Source organism: Peromyscus californicus, unplaced genomic scaffold (assembly GCF_007827085.1).
Source record: "Peromyscus californicus insignis strain IS unplaced genomic scaffold, ASM782708v3 Scaffold_10__1_contigs__length_136768540, whole genome shotgun sequence".
NCBI classification, from domain to species: domain Eukaryota; kingdom Metazoa; phylum Chordata; class Mammalia; order Rodentia; family Cricetidae; genus Peromyscus; species Peromyscus californicus.
The window spans coordinates 4519330-4544795 of NW_026294391.1; the positions used below are offsets into that span (position 1 = coordinate 4519330).

At 39.5% G+C, this 25466-nt stretch overlaps 1 protein-coding gene and 1 long non-coding RNA gene across 4 annotated transcripts in view; one reads left to right on the forward strand and one right to left on the reverse strand.

The window, feature by feature from the left end:
* Positions 1-25466, forward strand: part of Efhc2 (EF-hand domain containing 2) — a 268118-nt gene that overhangs the window by 58411 nt on the left and 184241 nt on the right. Inside the window, exon 1 of one of the 3 annotated variants that reach the window (XM_052736093.1) lies at positions 22765-22911. The exons of the other annotated variants lie outside the window; for them this stretch is intronic. Within the exon in view, the coding sequence (XP_052592053.1) occupies positions 22870-22911 (42 nt within the window). The 5' untranslated portion in view covers positions 22765-22869. Of the gene's footprint in view, positions 1-22764; positions 22912-25466 lie in introns of those variants that run through there. 3 annotated transcript variants of the gene reach the window in all.
* On the reverse strand, positions 17248-22870 carry LOC128109167 (uncharacterized). The gene is made up of 2 exons (XR_008217732.1): positions 22765-22870; positions 17248-17408 (listed from the first exon to the last, which is right to left on the reverse strand). It is a non-coding gene; the product is annotated as an uncharacterized LOC128109167 (long non-coding RNA).

Consider the following 25466-nt stretch of genomic DNA (forward strand, 5'->3'; position numbering starts at 1 on the left):
TTACAAAATTGGAGAGGCTTAGGCTTCTCATGAGATAAAGGAAAACTCTGTATGGCTTTGGGAGAAACCCGCTGTTTCTATTGATCAAAAATAATTTAAAAAAATCTTGCCATGGTTTGGAAAAGAATTGGTACCAGTCTTTGTTCTCTCGGTCCCCCCTGGCTCACTACTCTGCTATCAACACTGACTGGGCCTTTCTCATTCCAATTGGATTAGCAACAAAGCCCTACATCTTAAACTAAAACAGAATGAGTCCTTGATTTGACTCTTTCACTAAGATCAGTGGGGAATGTAACAGGTCCCCAGACTTTAGCACAACTGGCTCCATGATGGAAGTGCCACTCAGGCCATAAAACTCGGCATGTAGACAGCATCACCTGTCAAAACTAAAACAAAGACCTAATCCATCAAAGTCCATAGTTCTGGGAAAGTCACTAAATGTACTAACCTGGCTTTTGGCTTCTGTAGTTCCTATACTGGCTAACTGTTCTTGTTAACCGAGTATGTCAATCCAGAACATGGTTTTTACGCTTAAAGCTCGGGGATATACTGGGATCCTGAAGATCCAGTGTAATTGCTGGCTGACTAATAAAGACTTCTGTTGGTTTAAACCCATATCCTAGCAGGCTTCTCTGGTGAATACCCTATAACATGTTGCCCTGGAATTCATTACATAGATTAGGCTGACGTCAAACTCTCTGAGATCTGCCTGCCTCTGCCTCCCAAGTGCTGGGATTAAAGGTGTACTCCACCTTGCCCAACTGTGGAAAAAAGGAATTCTTAATTTTGTTTCATTTTAATTACTTGAAACTGTTTTCTTATATATTTGCTAGAGATGTTTTAATTTTTGTCAACTTGACACAAGCTGGAGTCATCTGAAAAGAGGGAACCTCAATTGAGAAAATGCCACCTTCAGATTGGACTATAGGCAATAGTGTGCAGCATTTCTTTTTAGATTGATGTTTGATATGAAAGGGTCTAGCCCATTGTGGGTCACATCATCCCTGGGCAGGTGGGACTTGGTGATATAAGAAAGCAGGATGAGAAATACATGGGGAGCAAGAGAATAAGCAGTGTTCCTACACAACTTCTGCATTAGGTCCTGCTTCAAGTTCCTTCCCTGACTTCCCTTCATGATGGACTGTAAAATGTAAAACCTTTTATCTCCAAGTTCTTTTTGATCATAATATTAATCACAGCAACAGAAACCAAAGACAACTAGCATTTAGTGAGATATAGTTCACATATAATGAGGTTCATCTTTTAATACATTTTATTTATTTATTTATTTATTTATTTATTTATTTATTTATTTATTTATTTATTTATTTATTTATTATGTATACAGTATTCTGTCTTCATGTATATCTGCAGGCCAGAAGAGGGTGCCAGATCTCATTAGATGGTTGTGAGCCACCATGTGGTTGCTGGGATTGAACTCAGGACCTCTGGAAGAGCAGTCAGTGTTCTTAACGGCTGAGCCATCTCTCCAGCCCCGAGGTTCATCTTTTTTTTTCCTTTTTTTTTTTTTTTTTTTTTGGTTTTTCGAGACAGGGTTTCTCTGTGTAGCTTTGCGCCTTTCCTGGAACTCACTTGGTAGCCCAGGCTGGCCTCGAACTCACAGAGATCCGCCGGCCTCTGCCTCCCGAGTGCTGGGATTAAAGGCGTGCGCCACCACCGCCCAGCGAGGTTCATCTTTTAAAGTAAACAACTCAGTGGCACTCTGGCCAGGAAAGAGGCTAGGCTAACTGCAAGTCTTCACCTCTCCCTCAGCGCCTCCAAATCTGATTCCACAGTCTCATCCACAGCTCTGCAGCAGACTACTGCTGCATCCTCTCCCCGACACTCATCTCCAGTGGATCACACAGCTCTTCCTATCTTAACCTCCTTCCACCTACTCTTTGCTCCCAACTCCAGCAGGCACTTCCTAGGAACTCACAGCCCCTCAGGCCAGAGAAGCAGGTAGGATAACTGCAGATCTTCCCCTCTTACTCCACTTTCCCAAATCCAATCACCCAGTCTCACCCTCAGCTCTGCAGCTTCACCTTCTGCATCCTCCTCCTCTCCCCCATGCCTATCTCCAGTGGATCACACAGATCTTCCCCTCCAAACTTCTTTTGCCCTACTCATGGCTTTATCTCAGCTCCCAACTCCAGCAGGCATTCCCTGGGAACTCACAGCCCACTCTGGCCAGGGAAGCAGATATACTAACTGCAGCTCTTCGCTTTTTTCCTCCATTACTCCAAGTCCAATCACCCATTCTATTGCACAGCTCTGTAGCAGACCTTCTGCTGTGGCCTTTCCACAATCTCTGGCCCCTTGGCCAGGGGACTAAGCAGATCCTGGTGGAACACCTTGCTTTCCTCCCTCCTGTGAATCCCCTCAGACCCTCTGCTAGTCTATTCTCATTTCTTAGTGTCAGCTCCCAATACCCAGAAACATATTTTACCTGGAACCCCCAGTAGTCTCACCTATCAGGAGTCCACAAGAATTTCCTACCAGGTAACACATAGCCATTACACTCTCCTAAGAACAAGAGAGGGGCAACAGAAACCAAGGAGCAAAATACCTACTCAACAAAGACAAGACCAGATATCAGCACCTAGAATTACAATCCTTGAAATCCCAGATGCCTAGATGCAAGCACAAAACACAACAAATAACAGACAAGACAATGTCTCTACTTGAGCCCCATAGCAGGCACTGAGTATTACAACATAGCAGAAGCACAAGAAAAAGACCTTCGAATAATCTTTATGCATATTATAGAGGTCCATAAAGAAGAAACTAATAAATCCTTTTAAAAATCTATGAAGCACAAACAATGGAAAGAAGTGGAAATAGAATCAGTAAAGTAAAGCCAAACTGAGGGAAAGCTGCAAATGAAAAACTTAAGAACTCGAACAGGAACCACAGAAACAAGTTTCACCAGCAGAATACAAAAGATGGAAGAGAGACCCTGAGGCATTGAAAATATGGATACCTCAGTCAAAGAAAATTATATCTAAAAAATTTATATCTAAAAAAATTTCCTGGCTCAAAACATCCAGAAAATGTTGAACACTATGAAAAGACAAAAATCTAAGAATAATAGGAATAGAACAGTGGCTGTCAACCTGTGGTTTGTGACCCTTTTGAGGGTCAGACAACTTTTTCACAGAGGTTCTATATCAGATATCCTGCATATCTAATATTTACATTTTGATTCAGAACAGTAGCAAAATCACAGTTATGGAGTGGCAATGAAAATAATTTTATGGTTGAGGGTCACCACAACATGAGGAACTGTATTAAAGGGTTGGAGCATTAGGAAGGTTGAGAACCACTGCTATAGAAGAAGAGAAGATATTCCATGATAAAATCAAATTTAAGCAATATCTATCTACAAATCCATCTGTCCTGTGTTAGAAGGTAAACTCCAACCTAAAGAAGTTAACTGATCAGTTTTTGTACCCCGATAAGCCTCTCCGCCAATGCAGCAATCCAAATCAGACTGAATTAGCAAAGCCCTGGTTTAATGGGTGAAGCATTCCCAGGCAGTTCTCCGTCTGCCCCCTCCCCACCCACCCCCAGAGAGGAGACGGATAAGAGAGACCAGAAAACCATGTGTTTGTTTTCTGGGATGCAGCTTATATACCCTGTGGGAGTGGCCTTGAGCCTCTCTGTGGGAGGAGCTGTGTTTGGTGGCCTTTGAAGGGGCAGGTTTGGGGAGGAGCTGTGTTTGACAGGCTTTGAAGGGGTGGGTTTGGGGAAAGATATGGGAGAAGGGGAGTTGAGGTGTATCTTCCAGCAGAACATTCCAGACTCTTTGGATATAGGATGCCAGGGTACTAGGGGCTGAGGTGGAGCTCCCACTCAAACATTAACCACACCCAAGAAAACAAAGGGAATAAATAGTCCCAGACCAGCAAGTCAAAAGAAAGGAAACACACACACACACAAACACACACACATACACACACACATATACACACACACACACCCCACAAAACAAAATAACAGGAATCAACAAACAGTGCTCAATGATATCTTTCAACATTAATGGTCTCAACTCACATAAAAAGACACTAACAGAATAAATACAAAAACAGGATCCATCCTTCTGCTGCATCTAAGAAATGCACCTCAACATCAGGGATAGACATTACCTCAGGGTAAAAGTTTGGAAAAAGGTATTCCAAGAAAATGGACCTCAGAAGAAAATCGGTGTGGCCATCTGAATATCTGACAATATAGACTTCAATCCAAAACTAATCAGAAGAGAAAAGGGAAAGACTTTTCATCAAAGGAAAAATCCACCAAGAGGACATTGCAATTCTTAACATCTATGCCCCAAACACAAGGGAACCCAAGTTTGTAAAAGAAACACTACTACAGCTTAAATTTCATATTGACCCTCACACACTGATGGTGGGAGAATATAATACCCTACTCACATGAATAGACAGGTCATCCAGACAAAACCTAAACAGAGAAATGCTGGAATTAACTGAAGTTATAAACCAAATAGACTTTTATAATAGATTGCTGTGGATATTGTTCTGTATGAATAAAACACTGATTGGTCAGTGGCCAGGCAGGAAGTATAGGCGGGACAAGGAGAGGGGAGAATTCTGGGAAGTGGAAGGCTGAGTCAGAGACACTGCCAGCCGCCGCCATGACAAACAGCATGTGAAGATGCCGGTAAGCCATGAGCCATGTGGCAAGGTATAGATTAATGGAAATGGATTAATTTAAGATATAAGAACAGTTAGCAAGAAGCCTGGTACGGCCATACAGTTTGTAAGCAATATAAGTCTCTGTGTTTACTTGGTTGGGTCTGAGTGGCTGTGGGACTGGCGTGTGACAGAGATTTGTCCTGACTGGGCCAGGCAGGAAAACTCTAGCTACAACAGATATTATAGACATTTCACTCAAACACAAAAGAGTATACCTTCTTCTCAGCACCTCATGGAATTTTCTCCAAAATTGACCACATGCTTAGACACAAAGCAAGCTTTAACAGATACCAGAAAATTGAAATAACTCCCTGAATCCTATCCAACCACCACAGATTAAAGCTGGATATTGAGAACAACAGAAATAACAGAGAGCCTACAAACTCACAGAAACTGAGCAACTCTCTAAAGAATGAAAAATATGTCAAGACAGAAATTAGGAAAGAAATTAAAAACTTCCTAGAATTGAATCAAAATAAATACACAATGTACTCAAACTTATGGCACATTGCCTACATAAAAAAATTACAGAGCTCTCATACTAGCAAATAAACAGCATACTTGAAATATCTAGAATAAAAAAAATCCCACCCAAATGGAACAGACTGCAAGAAATAATCAAATTCAGGGCTGAAAATCAATAAAATAGAAACAAAAAATAATGATACAAAGAATCAATAAAACAAAGTGTTGGTTCTTTGAGAAAATCAATTAGATTGACAAAAACCTTATCCAAATTAACTAAAAGGCAGAGAGAGAGAGAGAGAGAGAGAGAGAGAGAGAGAGAGAGAGAGAGAGAGAGAACATCAAAAGTAACAAAATCAGAAAGGAGAGGAGGACATAACAACAGAAACCTGTAAACCTCCAATTGGAAAATCTAAAAAATACATAATTTTCTCTGTAGGTACTACTTACCAAAGTTAAATCAAGATCCGATAAGGAATTTAAATAGTACTATAACCCCTAGTGAAAAAGAAGCAGTCATTAAGTCTCCCAACAAAACCCAGCCCAGGGCCAGATAATTTTAGTGCAGAATTCTATCAGTCTTTCAAAGAAGAGTTACTGCCAATAGTCCTCAAATTATTCCAGAAAATAGAAATAGAACATTGCCCAGTTCATTTTATGAACTAGCTGTTACCCTGACACCCAAACTACATAAACAACAAAGAGAATTAAAGACCAATTTCCTTTATGAGCATAGATGCAAAAATACTCAAAAAATAAAGCAAACAAAAAACAAACAAAAAGACAAAAAGAACTTGCAAACCAAATCCAAGTGAAAGACTTGTATGATAAAAAAGTCACTGAGAAAGAAATTGAAGAAGATATCAGAAAATGTAAAGATCTCCCATGTGTGTGGATCAATAGGAGCCACATAGTAAAAATGGCCCTTCTACCAAAAGCAATCTGTAGTTCAATGCAATACCCATAAAAATTCCAACATAATTCTTCACAGTTCTTGAAAGGACAATTTTCAGCTTCACATGGAAACACAAAAATCCCAGGACAGCTAAAACAATTCTGAACAATAATAGAAAAGCTGGGGGTATCACCATCCCTGATTTTTAGCTGTACTACAGAGCTCTAGTAATAAAATCTGCATGGTATTGGCACAAAAACAGACATGTTGACCAATGGAATCAAATTGAAGTCTCAGATATAAATTCACACACCTATGGACATGTGACTTTTGATAAAGATGTCAGAAATACACACTGGACAAATGACAGCATCTTCATAAAATGGTGCAGGTCAAACCGGATGTCTGCATTGTGGTGATATTTTATTTGTGCTCTAATAAATAAAGCTTGCACACAGATCAGAGGAAAAAGCTAGCCACTATATTAAACAGAGGTCAGGCAATGGTAACACACGCCTTTAATCCTAGCATTTGGGAGGCGAGATTCATCTGGATCTCTGTGAGTTCAAGGCCACACTGGGAACAGAGCCAGGTGTGGTAGGTAGCACAGGCCTTTGTTCCCAGCACTAGTTAAGCATAGAGGTCTGGAGGTCTGTACAGACAGACAGGAAGTGGTAGAGCTGGGCAGAAAGAGGAAGTGGATGTAGTTGAGTGGAGAGAGGAAGTGAGATGGCAGGGACAGAAGGCATATAGGTGTGGGTATACAGGAAGTAGGTCTCTCTGGAGGCTGAGCGTTGGTAAGGTGAGGTTGGCTGTGGCTTTTCCTATTCCTCTGATCTCTCTTCTTTCATCCCAGTATCTGGCTCTGGGTTTTTTATTAATAAGACCGTTTAGCAGCTCATTTTATAACGCATGTTGAAGAATGCAAATAGACCATCCCTATCACCTTGCACAAAACTCAAGTTCAAGTGGATCAAAGACCTCAACATAAAACCAGACACACTGAACTTGATAGAAGACAAAGTGAGATATAGCCTCGAACTCACAGGGACAGGAAAAGACTTCCTGAACAGAACACCAATTATGTAATATTTTGTTTGTTTTCTGACAAATAAAGCTTGCCTGGAGATCAGAGGGCAGAGCTAGCCTCTAGTTCATCATAGAGGTCTGGAAGTCTGTACAGGGAGGAGACAGGAAGTGACAAGGAGGGGCAGAGACAGGAACTGATAGAGGTAGGAAGTCTCTGATCTTTCAGGTTTTACCCCGATATCTGACTCCTGGTTTTTATTGATAAGATTAATTAGATTTAAGCCTCAACCTATAGCACAGGCACTAAGATCAACAATTAATAAATAGGACCTCATGAAACTGAGAAGCTTCGGCATGGCAAAGGACACTGTCATTTTGACAAAGAGGCAGCCTACAGAATGGGAAAATATTTTTACGAACTCCACATCCAATAGAGGACTAACACTCAAAACCTACAAAGAACTCAAGAAAATAGATATCAAGAAAACAACCCAATTAAAAGATGAAATACAGATCTAAACAGGGAATTCTCAAAAAAGAAAATTAAAATGTCTGAGAAACACTTAGGGAAATGTCCAACATCCTTAGCCATAAGGAAAATACAAATCAAAACTACTTTGAGATTTCATCTTACACTTATAGGATGGCTAAGATCAACAACACAAATGACTGCTCGTGCAGGGGGCAATGTGGAGTAAGGGGAACACTCTTCTGCTGGTAGGAGTGTAAACTTGTACAGCCACTTTGGAAAGCAGTACGGCAGTTTCTCAAAAAATTGGGAATCAATCTACCTCAAGACCCAGTGATATCACTCTTGGGCATATACCCAAAGGATGCTTCATCCTACCACAAGGATACTTGTTCAACTATGTTCATAGCAGCTTTATTTGTAATAGCCAGTACCTGGAAACAATATAGATGCCCCTCAACCAAAGAATGGATAAAGAAAATGAAGCACATTTACACAATGGATTATTATTCAACTGTTAAAAAATGAAATTTGCAGGCAAATGGATGGAACTAGAAAGAATCATCCTCAGTGAGGTAACCTAGACCCAAAATGACAGATATGATTAGTGCCTTGTTCATCCATCATCAAAGAAGCTTCCTTCTGTAGCAGATGGCAACAAATAAGAGACCCATAGCCAGACATTGTGCAGAGAATGAAAGACCTTGGAACTCTCAGTCCTAAATGGGATGTCTCCACCAAATCCCTCCCCTCAAGGCTCAAGTAACCTCATGGAAGAGGAGGAAGAGTATAAGAGCCAAAGGGGATAGAGGACACCAGGATAACAAGTGTGGTGGTATTTTAAATAAAGTTGCCTGGGGTCAGAGCTATTAGAGCCATAGCAAGTGCGTGGCAGTGGTGGCGTACGCCTTTAAGGACCTGGAGGGCGGTACATACAGGCAGTGACGAGGCAGTCACATGATTGGGTTTACAACCAATCAGAAGCCAGAACAAGGAGAATAGAGACAGACACACAGGAAGTAGGGCTCTCTCTTTTTCGGAGAGCTCTCTTTGCTGAGGAGGATCCCTGAATCAGGAAGGGTGAGGCTCTTGGCTCTGACCTCTTGGCTTTCTTCTCTGAATCGGCTCTGTGTTCTTGTCTGATAAAACCGTTGGCTACATCTACACTGAATTACATCTACAAACAAGGCTCTCTAAATCAACATGATCAAAGTTTATATAAACCCACAGAGACTGAAGCAGAATGCACAAGGCCTGCATGAATCTATACCAGGTCATCTGCATATATATTATGGCTTCCCTTTCAGTGTTTTTAATGGGATTCCGGAGTGTATGAACAAGTGGGTCTCTGAATCTTGTGTTTTCATTTGGGCTCTTTTTTTTCTGTTGGTTTTGTCCAATTCTGATGTGTTACTTTTTGTTTTATCTTATTTTATTATCATCCCTTAGAAGCCTGTTAGTTTTTTAATGAGACAGAAATGGAGTGGATCCATATGGGAGTGGAGGTGTGAGGGGAACTGGGAGTTGGTGAGGGAGTGGAACCATAACCAGGACATATCATGTGAGAAAAAAAAATCTGTTTTCAATAAAAGAAAAAAAGGACTTATGCCATGAAAAAATAATTCAGTACTATTAATATGTTATACAATTATACTTTGATCACTGTCTAGTTCAGAATTATTGATATCAAATCTAAAAGAAATGTTTTAGCAGCTACTTCTTTTTTAAAAAACTGCTTTAAATTATATTCATTTATTTATTGTGTACATGTATGCTCATGCTATGGCACACATGTGGTCGTCAAAGAATAGCTTGTGGGATTTGGTTCTCTCCTTCTGCCTTATAGGTTCTGGACATCAAACTCAGGCCCTAAGATTTGGCATAAAGGCCTGGTACCCACTGAGCCATTTTGCCACCCTATCATTCTTTTTCTGAATATATATATATATTATTTTTTGAGATTATAATATAATTACATCATTTTGCACCTCTCTTCCTTTCCTCAAAATCCTCCCATGTAGCCCCCTTGCTCTCCTTCAAATTTATGGCCTCTTTTTCTTTATTGATACACACACACACACACACACACACACACACACACACACACACACACGCACGCACACGCGCTCACACACACACACACATACTGTCCATATAATGTTACTTATATGTATGTTTTCAGAGTTGAATATTTGATGTTGGATAACCGATTGGTGTGCTCTTCCCTGGGGAAGCCTAGTTCTCCTGTTCTCAGCATTCCTTAGTTGCCTGTAGTTCTTTGTACAGTGTTGAGGCCTGCCTGGTGGGCTTGTCCCTATCTGTAGTGGTCTTCATCTGTTGCAAAGAAAAGTTTCCTTGATGAGGGGTGACAACTACACTTATCTGTGGGTATAAGGACAAATATTTAGAATATTATTATGGATTATGCCACTTCTTGTTCTCCCCCAATCCTGGTATTCATCATTAATCTTTCCGTTTCTGTGGACTTGCCTAGTCTAGATATTTCATCTAATATTTGGCCATTTGCATCTGGCTGTTTCCACTTGGCCTAATGTTTTCAAGATTCATGTACATTGCAGTATATGGCAGTTCATTCATTTCATTCTACAGCTGCATAACATTCTGCTGTGCACATATTCCACAGTTTATTCATTCATCAATGGCAGACATTTCAGTTATTTCAACTTCTTAGCGGTTATGAATAATCCTGCTGAAAACATTCCTGTACAATTTTTTTTGTGCAGCCATGTGTTTTTAGCTTTTATGACTGTGTACCTAGAGTTGGAATATGTTAAATTAGTGTTTAAGTTTTAGGTGGACAACCAAATGATTTTTTACTCCTACCAGTGATACATTTGGTCCCCAATTTCTCTGTATCCTCACCAACACTGTAATTTTCTTTTTTCATTTTATAACTATCTACATGGATCTAAAGTGACATAGCAGTTTTGATTTGCATTTCTCTAATTACTACTAATAGTGAATCTTATGTCATTATTGCCCATTTGTTTATTTTCTTAAGAAAAATGTCTGTTTCAATTCTTTGTATCATTTAAATTATTTTTTTATATTTATTCATTTATTTATTTGTGTGTGTGCACTTCAGAGATGGAAGTCAGAGGACAACTTGAAGGAGTGAGTTCTCTCCTTTCACCATGTGGATCCAGGAGACAACTCAGGTGATCAAGGTGGGCAGTAAGGGCCCTTATAGGCTGAGCCATTCCATTGACCCAGTAACAATTTTTTACATTAGCCAATTGTTATGGGGTATAGCTCAGTGGGAGATTACTTGTTTAGCATGCATGAGGTTATGGGTTCAGTCCTTAGTGCTACAAAAACAAACAAATTCCCCCAAATACCACAATAAATTGGGTTGTTTATATTTTTTTCTCTATTTTTTGTTTTTGTTTTGTGGAGAATCTGTTTGGCTCTGTAACTCACCTCTGCACCCAGCTTTGAGATTATGGATGGTTGTCACCACACTAAGTACATAGTGTACCACTGAGTTGTACATCCATTTCCATGAAGTGACTTCTAGTCCTAGTTTGTTGAGTGTTTTTATAAAAAAACAACATTGGTGGGTTTTGTCAGTTTTTTTTCTGTATGTATTGAAGTGATCATGTGGATTTTATCCTTTATCCCAGGGTTCTTCAATTTTTTCCATTTGTGAGCCCTGTTTGACCAAGACATTTTTGTGTGTCCCTATGTATATTAATATGTAAAATAGGTATACAAACCAAACATTTGCTTTTCATAAATTATAAGGAAAATAAAAAAATTTCTTTGGTTTAGATATAATTTTACCCCTCATTAAAAATTAAATCAACTTTACATGCTAATGAGATAGATGTGACCATTTTTATATAAAGAATTAACTCTTGGCTGAGTATTTGACACTACAGGACATAGCATCTTTAACATTTTTCAGAGTTGATTGATACTTTGATTTTATAATCTTTAGTGCTAAAAATGCTGCTTTGCAGAAATACCTAGCAGAGAATGGCAGAAGTATGGTTAGGGCCAATTCATAAATGGTTAGGACTCTGTCCTAATCATAAGCCAACATTCATTTAGGTTTTTTTCCTTTCAATGAAACTCAAATCAGAAACTCATTTAGCAATTTTAAACATCAACTTTTAACCCAATACAATCTACCAATTTCACACTTAACACGATTAGGAATTACAGTAAGAAAATAATGTCTTTGTTTTCTGTGAACCATTATGTTTCTGTAAGAACAAAAAGCATTGAGTGCTTGACCCTAAGTAGGACATCTCTATCACCTATTCTAAACCTCAGGGACCATCTCAGAAGAGAGAGCAGAAAGAATGTAACAGTCCAAGGCTGGGGAGGAGTGCTGTGAAACTATCTTGTATATGACAAGGCTGTTGCACCTATGAGTATATAGCAGCTGTGGCTATTTGCACAAGATTGGGTCCATCAGCACTCCATCATGAATGGGGAAGGTGCTCACGAGGCCACTCCCCTTCACGAGAAGCTATTAGTGATTAATGGTTGCTGGGGGTGAAGAGTTGCTTTCTTCAGTGGTTTAAGAAGTTTTGTATCCTCCAGTAAATAATTCCCACCCTCAGGTTCATGTAAGTAATCTTAATTATTAAGCTCAGTGTGTTATTTAAAAATACATAAAAGTAGTAGTAGGAGTTATTGGGAAGAAAGGGTCCAAATGGGAGGGATATAGGGGAGGATAGTCAGAGTGAATATGACAAAAATACGTGATATACATGTATACAATTAGCAACAAACAATTATAGACATGTATACAATTAACAACACATAATATTTTAAATGGCAGGGGCTGGAGGGACAGCTCAGAAGGGCTTATAGAGCAACCACAAAGACCTGAATTTGGATCTCCAGCACCCACATAAAAAGTCAAGCAGAGTACAGTGCATGCCTATAAAGGTGGAGACAGGAGGATTCCTGCCCGTTTCTGGCCAGTTAGTCTTACCAACTCAGTGAACTCCAGATTTACTGAGAGACTTGGTCTCAAAACATAGGATGGAGAGCAATAGAGGAAATCTTCTGATGTTAACCTTTGGCCTCCATTACACATAACACACACACACACACACACACACACACACACCCCTGCACATAATATACACAAACATGTACACATATGTACACAACACACATACAAATATAAAAATTTAACAAAATGGTCAAACACTTTACTATAATTGAAAATTTACCAAACACAGGAATATTGTATTAATCCCCATTGAGAATGCACGTGTTAATAAATCTCAGTACATAAATGTTTAGTATCAATAATAATGCATTAAAATTTCCCAATAGTTTATTTTGGCCCACCTAAACATGATTTTTTGTGATGCTGGAGATCAACCTCGGGGTCCTACACATTCTAGGAACTACATATACTCAAATGGTACACTACCACTGAACTACATCCCTAGCCTTAAAATGTGATATATAATAGAAATTAGACAAATAGGACAGAAACATTTTCTGTGAGTAAAGTTCATTTCAATTTACATTATCTGTAACTTTCTTTTGGGGGAATAAATATGAAAAGCATATTTTTTAAAAAAGCAGAAAACTAAAAGAAAAATACACAACTCATACAGTAACCTCATATCTGAGCTCAGTGCTGATTAGTGTTGTGTGGTGTGATGGTGTACACAGTGCTGTACGTTCATAACTAAGGCGACAGTGAAGTCATGATGTCATAGACAGAAACTCTGCCAGAAACAGCTTGGATTCATGATCCATTTGATTTTGAGTTAATTTTTGGTCACTGTATGTTCAGAAACCTTTGACAGCTGCCAATATTCTTGCAGCCCCCGTGTTCAGTTAATTTGGTGCTTTAAGATGCTAAGCCAATTTTGAAATCTTGGAACAAATCCCACTTGTTCTTTGCTCTATAATCCTTTTGCTATGTTGCTGGATTTGCTTTGCGAGTGTTTTATTGAGGATTTCTGTTTCTTTTTCATTGTAGCTGAGGGTGTAATCTGGGACTTTGTACATGCCAGGCCTGTGCTCTACCACTAAAATGCACTCCAGCCTCTCATTTCTTTCTGAGTCTTTATTGGTAAGAGATACTGCAGTTTCCTTTTCTGATGAGAGCTTTGTCTGGTTTTGGTGCCAAAGAAATACTGGCCTAACAGAAAGAGTTACTTAGTGTCCCCATTTTATTTCTGTTTTTTTTTTTTTTTTTTTTTTTTTTTTTTTTTTTTTTTTTTGTGTGTGTGTGTGTGTGTGTGTGTGTGTGTGTGTGTGTGTGTGTGTGTGTGTGTGTGAAGAAGTGGTATTAATTCTTTAGATGTTCAGGATGAGAAATTGAAATGTGGATATAACCCTTTCAAACACACAATAGTAAGGAAGAATGGTTGGATTTTAGGAGCTGAGGAGAACAGAACAGAGTATTGATGAGAACATTTAGCTCGAGAGGAACTGACAGGCAGGTTTGCCCTAGAGGAGAAAAGGAAGTTTTCATAGACTATCCATCAAAGGTACTCCCTCTTGCTGCGTCTTGTAGAGAGGACCCAGCTTGTAGGATGACCTCATTCCTCAAAAGAAATTCTTCACCTGGGCAAATTTTTCTTTGCTTCTAGGCCAGTTGAAGCTTGCTCAGAAGTGTTAGAGCTGTTGGCCTCCCCTGCACTTTTTTTTCCTATGTGGGTGTGTAACAGGCTCTTTGAACATCAATAACAGTGTTGCCTAGCACTGGTCTTGGCATGCCCCAAGATTTCTTTGGTTATTTCAGGGGGTGTCTTATAATTCTCCAAACTAGTTCACTTTAATTTTCTTTCAGGGAAGAATTATATGTCATTTTAGAAGATGCTTAGTGGTGGATGCATCAGGGAGACAGAAAAGGAAGATATGTGCTCAGAATGAAAAGAATAAGAAGCAACAATTTCCAACCTATAAACACCTGAGAATCTTGGGTCATAGGTATCTAGAAGTGTCACTGTACCTAATGGAGTGCTTGCCTAGCAATGGTCCCTTAACTGGGATGAGGCTAAACAAGAATCCTACTCACTTACTACAGTGTTTGGGAAAGATCCTATTACATTAGAATAGTTGTTCAATAAATACTGATTTAAATACAACCATTGAATCAATAAATCTTTGTGAATATGAGAGAACAGACAGTATGTAGGGGATACCCACAAAGGTGGATATAATAATAGGCCCTAAAGAGATGGCGGGTATGAACATACAAGGTGATAGATAATGGTGTGTGGCAGTTTTATGGCCTAGATTTTAGGCAATCTCTACTCTCTTAACTGTTTTTTTTTAAGTATCTACATAGAAAAAATAGGCCTGTGTGTATAGAATATGGTTGTGACAAAATAGTGGGCAGTTTACATGGACTATGGCATAGTAGAGAAAACACTCCATATAAGCAGGAGTTAGTTACAGCTTTGTTGAGTTACCATAAGTGGGATCACCATAAACATTAGTAGACACATGAGAAAAAAATCCACTATGAAGGAAAGTCAACCAGCACAAGAAAGAAAAGTGGTGCCCCATGAACACAAGAGATTAATTAAAATTGTTGATTAGATGACCAACAATCTGCCCTCTGTACCCAACATTCAACCAAAAAGATTTTTAAAAATTGGCATCTACACTAAACATGGATAGACTCTATACCTTTCCATGATCACCTAAGTGCTTCAGTATAACTGTTTTAAAAGTTTTTTTAACTAGAAAATAATAATTGGATATGTTCAGAACATACCACATGGCATTTCAATATACATATCTTATGTATAATAATCATTTTAGGTAATTGGCATATCCATCATCTAAGACATTTATCATGTCTTCATGTTGTGACCATTCAGAGTCCTTTGGCAACTTGTGTGAAACATATAATTTTTGTTAGCCATTGTTATCCTACTCTATCATTGAACATTAGAAGGGTATAACAGTTATTTATATAGTCTTTACATTGTATTAAGTATCATGGATGTTTTACTTTGCTTTCAATTGCTATGATAAAACACTGACCAAAAACAACTTGGGGAAGAAGGGATTTATTTGACTTCTCTGTCCCAATTGCAGTCCATCAGAAAGGGAAGTCAGGATAAAAACTCAAGGCAGGAACCTAGAGGTTCAACCCCTCTCCATGGCTTGCTCAGCTTACTTCCTTATACAACCCAGAGCCACCTGCCTAGGGTTAGCACCACCCATAATGGGCTGTGCCATTCCTACACAATAATGAATCAAGAAAATGTTCTACAGGCTTGCTATAGGCCACGCTGACAGATGTATTTTCTCAGTTGAGATTCCCTCTTCCTTGTTACCCCCAGCTGTGTCAAATTGATAGCTAACTGGCACAATAGCTAAACTAGAAGTAGATCAGTCTACGAAAATGTTGTGCTACTTTATAGAAGTGTTTTGAGTACCCATAGAGGTTTTGGTACTATTTTTAAGGAAAACATTCTAAAACTTTCTCTTTAGAAAGAACCATGTTGACCAGTGTAAGAAAATAAGCTTCAGTAATAAAAGTATGTATGAAATTATACTATAGTTTGACTTTAGGATATTCTCCAAAGACTCATATGTTTAATCTTTGTTCCTTGTCCCCAGCTTGGTGCTTTTGGAAGACATTAGTTGCCCTTAGAAGTTGGGGTATAGTGGTAAGTCAGATGTCACTGGAGGCATCTATTTGAAAGGAATAAAGAACCCCAGTCTCTATCAGTGTCAAATAGCTCCTCAGTAAGGAGTGGGGCCTGGACAGCACCTCCCTCATCTATGCAGGATGGCTATCTTGAACTTGTGTAGGTAACCATAGCTGCTGAGTTCATGAATACGATAGCTTTGCCATGTCCAGAAGACAGTATTTTATAGTGTTCCTTCCTGTCCCCCATTCTTTCCATCTCCTCTTCCATAGTGTTCTCTGAGCCTTGGGGATGGAGAGGTTGATATAGATGACCAATTTAGAGCTGAGTTCTCAGTCTCTTATTCTCAGCATTTTAACTAATTATTCCTTTCTGCATTAACTGCTGCCCACTGCAAAAAAAGCTTCTTTGACCTATGGTTAAAAACATAACTTCTAAAAGAAGACAATTTGACAACATGACCATGTGGTGATTTGAATGAGAATGCTCCCCATAGGCTTATGTATTTGAATGTTTGGTCCCAGTTGGTAGAACTGTTTGGGAAAGACTAGGAGGTATAGCCTAGTTGGAGAGGGTTTGTCATTGGGGGTGAGACTTGAAGTTTCAAAAGCCAATGCCTTTCCCAGTTAGCTTGTTCTGCCTCCTACTTGTGGATCAGGATGTAAGTTTTTAGCTATTGCTCCAGCACTTATCTGACTGCCTGCTGCTGTGTTCCCTGTCACAGTGGTCATGAACTTTAAACCTTGAAACTATAAGCAAGTCCCCAATAAACTTGTTCTTCTATAAGCTGCATTGATCATTGTATCCTATCACAGCAGTAGAGTAGTAAGACAACCACTGAACAAAACAACAGTGAGTTCTACTCTAGGCCTTATGACCTCCCAAGTCATGGGATTTTCACCAGAATTATAGTCTCAGACATGAAATCTCTCCCTCCCCATGCAGCTCGCCTCAAATCCAACCAGAAATCACAATGAGGTAACTATCCTCATGATGCCATACTATTGTACCAGTGGGTATAACATTATCTTAATTTTTAATAAGAACATATACATCCAAAAAGAATTAAAGGCTTTTATAAATACAATTATGCACAGTGACATACAATTTTCTGTGTTTCATATGTAGTCACTTTAAAATGAATTTTAAGGACTGAAACTTCATCTCAGTGGTATGTTTGCCCAGCATTTTCAAGGTCTTGGGTTCCATCCCTCGTACTGTAAGAGAAAAGAAATTTCATATTATTATGTTATTTGGAAAGTGGGGCATAATCATATATCTTGGCTCTTAAAAGAGTAAATGGTTCTCATGGACCTTGAGTTACAGACAGTTATTAGTCACTGGCACTGGCTATGGGTGCAGGGAACTAAGCTCAAGTTCTCTGTAAGAGTGGTATGTGTTCTTAACTGCTGAGCCATGAAAACCATTTTACAATGTAAATGTAATTGTTATAAAAATCTATACCACTTAGTAACCATCATTGACTTATTTTGCAGGTATGGAACTTGGACCTCATGCATTCTAAGCAAGAGCTGTAGTATTTATGTACATCCCTCTCCCTAACCATCTTTTAAAAGCAATAGCTACAGTTTCAAGAAGATACAGATGGAAACACAGGCTAGTAGAAGCCTTTCAGCACAAAGCAGATCAAGTGTCAGACACAGTAAGGATACAGAAATAGTGAGTAACATGATAACTAGACACATTGAATTTTAGAACCCATTAGAGACCTTCCTTCTCAACTGCACAAATATTAGATCCCAAAGAAAACATCAGTAAGTCCCATACCATTTGAAAGATTCCGAGCCCCTCTCTTAGCACAATGCCATCAAGGTATAATAAAACCAAATATAAACTTCATACATTCATTTCAATTAGAAATTGAAAATGTATTAAACAACACTAAGGTTAAAAACAAAACAAACCAAACAGCAAAAAAGCAAAAGAAAAAAAAAGTAATGAAAATACTAGATACCAGAGACAATTGGATACATTTAGAGATTGCAAGAAAATATGTAGTTTTAAATAAATATAAATAAAATGCATAAATTGTGTTAACTTTGAAAGTCACAAAAGCAAATGTGCTCAAAGAAATCATAAGGCATGAAATAATAATAAGTGTGGATGCAGAAAAGCAATAATGATGTAGAAAAGAAAATGAGCTGAATTGATGAGAGTAAGAAGAATAAATAAATAATTTGCCAAACTAACCAGATCAAAATAGGACAGATACAAATTATATATAATAAGACAGAGAATAAATAATGTGGACTGTCAATAGATGAACGAACCAAACTGACTTACAAATGAATAATATAAGTACCGTAAACACAGAGAGGGAAACAAACCCAAGAAAGTTTGGAGCTTGGTATTTTGACTATAAGCATTAAGTCTAAAGGAAAGTGCTGTGAACAAATAGTGGAGCCCATGGTAGGTTTGATTTTTACATAGACCTGTTAGGTGCTTTTTACTCTCATGGGGCTAGAAAGAAGCTTAGGACCCCCTGTACACTAAGCAGGTATTCTGCCACAAAGCTACTCATCGCCCAGTTGGATGACCTAAAACTGCTTTTGTGGTCTTGTCTTGGACAAATAAGTAAATGTTTTGATGCTCATTTGAATCGGGTTTCTAAGGTTTAAGATGCAGAAAGAGGAACACCAGAGCTGGGGACATGGCTCAGTAGATAAAGTCCTTGCTACAGAAGGTTAAGGACTAGAGTATGGATTCCAATACCCATGCAAAAAGCTGCATAGAAGCTGTGAAACCTGTAATCATAACCTGTAGTAAGACTTTTTTTTGTCAGACCGTCAGCTACCCAATAAGGACATGGAGACTTATTATTAATTATGAAAGCTTGGTCGATAGCTTAGGCTTGTTTCTAACTAGTTCTTATAACTTAACCCATCTCTTTTAATCTATGTTCTTTTATGTGACTCGCTTACCTTTACTCTGTGTCCTCTCTGTCTCCTGGCGTCTCCACCCTTCTTCTTCCCAGTGTCCTCTCTGCCTGGAAATCCTGCCTAGCTATTTGCCATTCAGCTTTTTATTAAACCAATCAGAGTGACACATCTTCACAGTGTACAAAAAGATTATTCCACAACAATAACCCTCAGGAGGTAGAGATGTGATCCCCAGGGCAAGCTAGCTAGCTAGACTAGCCCCAACAGTGAGTTCTTACTTTTGTGAGAGACTCTGGCTCAGAATATAAAGTGGAGAATGATCCAGGAAGAAAACAGACACCAACTTCTTACCTCTACATACTTGTGCCATGCACCCACACATATGTGAACATGTATGAATATACCACACATATATACATGTGCAAAGGGGGAAACAAGAGCAAGCATTCTACTGTGCTGATTGAAAGTGGAATTATTGGTGGAGACTCCTAGCTTGTGACATATTTCTTTCTGTGCATATCTATATCTGTTTTCTTGTCTATTGAACAAAAAGTTGGTACACTGCATCTTATCCCAAGTGACCATCACCAGTCAGGGTAAGATTACAGTGTCATGTGTTTGCTCCTTTGCTGAACTAAGAGAACATAGCTTTCCTCTTTGTGGCATTTCTGTCCTAAGCCATAACCCAAAGGAAACATTAGTTATCATAAACTTGATGACTTATTTCCCCTGACATTGAGCTTTATCCTCTCAATATTGGGTCAGGTCAGGAAAAAAAAGATGGAAGAGCTATTCCAGATTAAAGGAGAATAGCAAGCCATGAAAACTAAGAGCCACACATGATATTGTGGATCAGATTCTGGACAAAAGGGCATTATTGGGAGAGTTGACAAGATTTAAATTTTAGATAAGATAATGGTATTCATACCAATTTTCTGATTTTCAAGTGTACTTCAGTTAAGGAAGAGACTATTGTAGCTAGAGTTTTCCTGCCTGGCCCACAGTCAGGACAAATCTCTCTCACCTGCCAGTCCCACAGCCACTCAGACCCAACCAAGTAAACACAGAGACTTATATTGCTTACAAACTGTATGGCCATGGCAGGCTTCTTGCTAACTGTTCTTATAGCTTAAATTAATCCATTTCTATTAATCTATACCTTGCCATGTGGCTTACCGGCATCTTCACATGCTGTTTGTCATCCTGGTGGCTGGCAGTGTCTCTCTGACTCAGCCTTCCACTTCCCAGCTTTATTCTCCTCCTTGTCCCGCCTATACTTCCTGCCTGGCCACTGGCCAATCAGTGATTTATTTATTGACTAATCAGCAACACACTTGACATACAGACCATCCCACAGCAGACTATCATTGTTTTTAGGAGGTAATGCTGAAGTATTCAGGGACAAAGACATGTTCTGTCTGCTGTTGTACAATAACAAAGCCCAAATATAGAGAGAATGGTAAAACCAATGTACTAAGACAAAACAGTTGAATTTGGATGAAGTGTAAATGGGAGTTAGTTGTACTCTTTTCTAATGGGTGGTCCTGTGCTTTCTAGGCAAGCACTCTCCACTGAACCACATCCCTAGCCTGTTTGGTTGTTGTTGTTTGTTTGATTGTTTTTGTTGTTCTTTTACATTTTTACTTTTATTTTGAGTTAAGGGCTCTATAAATAGCCTAGACTGGCCTTGAGCTCACTTGAACTTGTGATTCTCTTGCCTTAGCCTCCCAAGTAGCTGGCATCACAGGCCTGTGCCACCAGGCTGAACTTCTATTGTTGCAACTTTTCTAGTACTTTGAAATTAGTTCACTTTAGAAAGTAACAAAAAGGAAGTATTTTTAAAATCATCAGAAAGGAGCAGGAGAACTACCAGTTTGCCAGTTTGAGCCCAGTCTGAGTTACATGGTGAGACTGTCTCAAAAGAAAACACCCCAAACAACAACAAAAAAAAAAAAGAAGAAGAAGAGGTTTAGGTCACTCATTGCTTTATTGTTGGTGATTAGTAAAACATTGGAAACAGTAATTGTCATCAGTAGATGACAGCAGATGGGTAACTAATTTATGTTCAAATCACAGAATGCACATTAGATGGATGAACTCCATCTAATAGACCTGTCAGAATGTAGAGATCTCAAATATAAAATCCATAGGTGAAAAGAGCAGTGGCTTACTCAGGGCTTCGAGGGCATGCCAATGGCAAATAGCTTGTGTGGGAGGCAAGTCAAAATGTAAACTCTATAAACACAGAAAATAAAGACAGAGATTGTGGAAGAACAATCTCTGTCTTTGAAGAATTTTCGGGCATTTGAAGAAAATTCAAGCAAACACATGATTACAATGCAGCAGGCAGAAGGCAGCAATTAGTGTGTATTATGCTTAATGCAGATGGAGGAGGGGTGGGAAGGGACCTGAGAGAACATTCATTTCCCTGCAGTGGCAAAACCTGTCTCTCTCTCACTAAACCAAATCCCAGAAGACAAGAAAGGGTTACCTCGGTAAGGCATAGGAAGAAAGGCATGTTTCAAGAAGACAGTGTGATTTCCACCAGGAGAGCCTGGTGCAAACAGCTAGACAGGTTTCTTGGAGCTGGGGCAGAGGAGGGGAGAGGTAAAGCAGCAGACGAAACAGATGAAAAGTCCTTTTGACAAGGGCTCTAGACCTAGCTAAGGAGTTTGATGGCCTGAAGGGGAAGGCAGATCAGCTTCCTGAAGAAGAGAGTAACAACTGCGTTTTGAATTTCACAAATGAAGGCTCTGTAAGATGACCAGTTGTTCCCACCGCCACTTCTAAGGAAGAGAATAAGGCAAGCCGTAAATGGGGGGAGAGGTCTCAACAGAAGTAGCAGAGGGAGCAATAAATATAGTAGGGTGTCCAGCCAGCAGAGCTGTGGGCAATTAACTGTAGATTTTCGTTCTAGGCGTCTGGGAGCATGGTGGAACAGTCTTGAATTTTTGTTTGTTTGGTTGTTTGTTTTTGGCTTTGGACATAATCTCACAATGTTGCCCAGGTTGGCTTGGAACTCAGGTAATCCTTTTATCTTAGCCTCCTGAGTACTAGGATTATAGGTGCATGACACCATGCTGGGTTAGAGTCTCATTTTATGCCACCTGACCCTGCTCCTGGCCACTGCTGATTGGACCTTATATCTTCCATGTTTAGTTCATATATGAAAGGATCAAGAGGAAGGATTGAAGGTCATGGTTACTGCTGGAATGGGTTTCCCTGTAGGTTGTGAATGATTTTAGATTCATCTTGAAAGTTTTAATTACAATGTGTAATTGCAACACAGCTCTGTGAACTCATAGGCGTTCGTCTTATTACTGTACTTTTCTGGGCATTTTAATTAAATTTAATAACAAAATGGCAAACAATGTTGTGGCAAGAATTTGTGAGCTGAAGGTCACGGGAGGATATGAGCTCTAGGAAAAAGGAGTGAAAGCCGAAAGCGACGTGGGTGGAAACCCAGCAGTTCACTGTGTGGGCGGGAACCAGTGAGTGAGGCCAAGACTAGGCTGCTTGTTGTGGGTGGGTTGGGCAGGGAGACCAGGGACAGGAGGGGCCGCCTCGGGCCTCTGCTTCGCCCCACCCCTTCCCAGGCCTGGGCTCTGCCCTAAGCCCCGCCCCAAGCCCCCTACGCCGCCCATCATAGCCCCTCCTCCCTCCGTGACGCTACCTCCGGTCTCCTGGTAACGCAGGGGTCAAACAAGCGGCCGTTGAGGCCTTTGCCTGGTCAGATTTCTCTGGTCAGATCCTCGATCCTCATCGGACGCTGACAGGCATGGCTCTGCCACTTCTGCCTGGCAACAGCTTTAACCGCAATGTGAGTAGGCAGGACGCCCGAGGTCCTGGCCAGATCCTGGGGTTCTGACAGGATCCGGGAGTGTTCAGCTCCCTAGATCTTACAGGAGAGCTAGCTCCTTCCCTTTCCTCCTGTGCGCTGAGTACACCTAAAACCAAACTTCGTGCTCCCTCCCCACTTCCTCTCAAAGTGCATCTGAATGTTTTTCTTAGATGACATCTAAGTACAGGTCGCAGGGCCGTCCAAAGTAGCTGGTGACAGTGATGATAAAAAACCACGGAGTGTTTAATGTGTGTTTGGTGATGTGCTTTAATCGCCTTGGGTATTCCCAACAGCTGTTTGAATTAGATAACTTTTTGTTCCCATTTACAGTTGAAGAAACTGAGGCCCAGAGCTGGTCTTCGTGGTGATGCTGATTTTCTTTCAGGCAGCTGGTCTTTACAGCCCATGAATTTAATTATTATCTTTAGTACACTGGGTGAAAAAAACAGATTTTGTTATTAAATAGAGGAAATCCGGCAGGAGGCATGGCAGATAGGGAAGCCTTCTATTTGCCTATAAAGTTTAGTACCACACTATGAAGACAGGTACCTAAACCTGGAGTACAAGATGAAAGTACAAACACACGAAACAAAGCAAACACCCCCCCCCAAATCACAACCCCCCCCCCCCCCCCCAGAACATTAAAGAACTCAGCAATGTAGCAATATACCTAACAGGAGGAAAACTAGTCCGGCTTTTGTTCTCTAGGAGTTACTGCCCTTTACTTGGGCTTGCCATTGCCATTTAGGAGAAGGTATTAAAAAATGATAAAAAGGAAGTCACATGGAGCCACTCAAGGTGTTTGTAAACCTCTGATCAAAGTTTACAAAGCATTCAGTGCACCGAATTGACCACAAATTCTGAGCAGTTTTTGTATCTGAGATGCTGGCCCTAGAGTACCAGTATTATTTGTAGATTTTCCGTCTGAGTTTGATTTTTAACCCCTCACGTCAGTTAGTTGGTTCAACTTCGAACACTGCTTTGTGCCTTTCATTTCTTGGCTGATGTAAGTTAGAGACTGGCCTCTGAAGCATAGCATTGCTCTTTGGTAAGATTAAGTCAGCCAAATAAGAAAGGCTCCAAGAAGGAGGGCATGAAAAAAGATTCCAGAAATAAAGAAGCATGCTGTGCAAAAGTAATTTTAATAAAAAAAATGTAAGCAGAGCCTACAGCTTTTGGCTCTGCTATGCTGATTACTGTTGCCCACTGCCTGCAGAAGAATCTCAGCTCTCACATGCAATGATTAAGGGTGGGAAGGGAAAAAGAGTGTTTGGATGAGATATTTTAAAATCAGCAACATAGTACTGAGTGTACTTTGCTTTTTTTAAAACTTTTTTATTGGGAAATATAACCCATGTGCAGACAAATGCACAATGGATGGTCGTGAAATGAACATCAAGAAATGGAATACTACCCCTACTCTCAAAGCAGCCCCCTTGACTATGGTTGCCATTTTTAGCAGGTAAAAATAAATGTTCTGAACATTGCCTGGGACCTATTTAAACTAAAATATTACTTGTTGTTTCGAATTCAAATTTAACTGAGCATCTTATATTTTACTTGGAACTCTATGCCTCTTTTTTTCCCTTTTAACCTTTACACCATTCTCCAAATGCAACCACTATTTTGACTTTTGTCACTATAAAAAAATAAGATTTATTTTTGACTTTTGGCCTGGTTTTGAACCTTTTTATATGTGGAAATGTCCTGTGCTTTTTGTTTTGTGACTTTTTAAGTTCTGCATTATGTTTTTGAGATTTGTCCATGTGGATAATGTTCCATTGTATGAATATGCCATGTATCTAGAACCCTCTGTATATTTTACTCTTGATAGATAGCTTCTTTGGGGCTTTTACAAATGCTCTTGCTATGATTCTCTTGTTCATTTCTTTCAGTATGATTGCTGGATTGTATGGCACTGATATGGTAGCTTTAGTGAACTCTGCAAAGTGATAATTTTCATTTCCATCAGCATTTTTTATTTATATATTTTTACTTCTAAATGTTCGTATTGTTTAGTCTTTTTAAATTTTACAGATTTGGTCAGTGGATGTACTGCAATTCTTTGCAGTTGTAAAGATTTATTTTTAGTTTTTGACTTATTTATGTGTGTACAAGTGTATTTGCCATGTGTGTTCAGGTGTCTTTAGAAGGCAGAAGAGGGCATCAGAAGAGGGAGCTGGAGTTAAAGGAGAATTGTGAATTGTTGTGGCTTCTGGGAACCAAACTTGGGCCCTTTGGAAGAGCAGCAAGCACTCTTAACTACAGACCCATCTCTCCAGTCTACCCCACCCCTACTTTTGTTGTTTTAATCTGCACTTCCTAGTAAAGTTGAACATTCATTTTTACATGCCTTTAATCCCTGTACTTAGAGGTAGAAGCAGGCAGATCTCTGTGAGTTTAAGGCCAGCCTGGTCTACATACTGAGTTTCAGGACAGCCTTAGTGAGTTCAAAAACAGCCAGGGCTACAGAGAGACCCTATCTCAAAAAATGCAGCAAAATGGTCATTTCTTATGAGTGGTGGTACACTTGA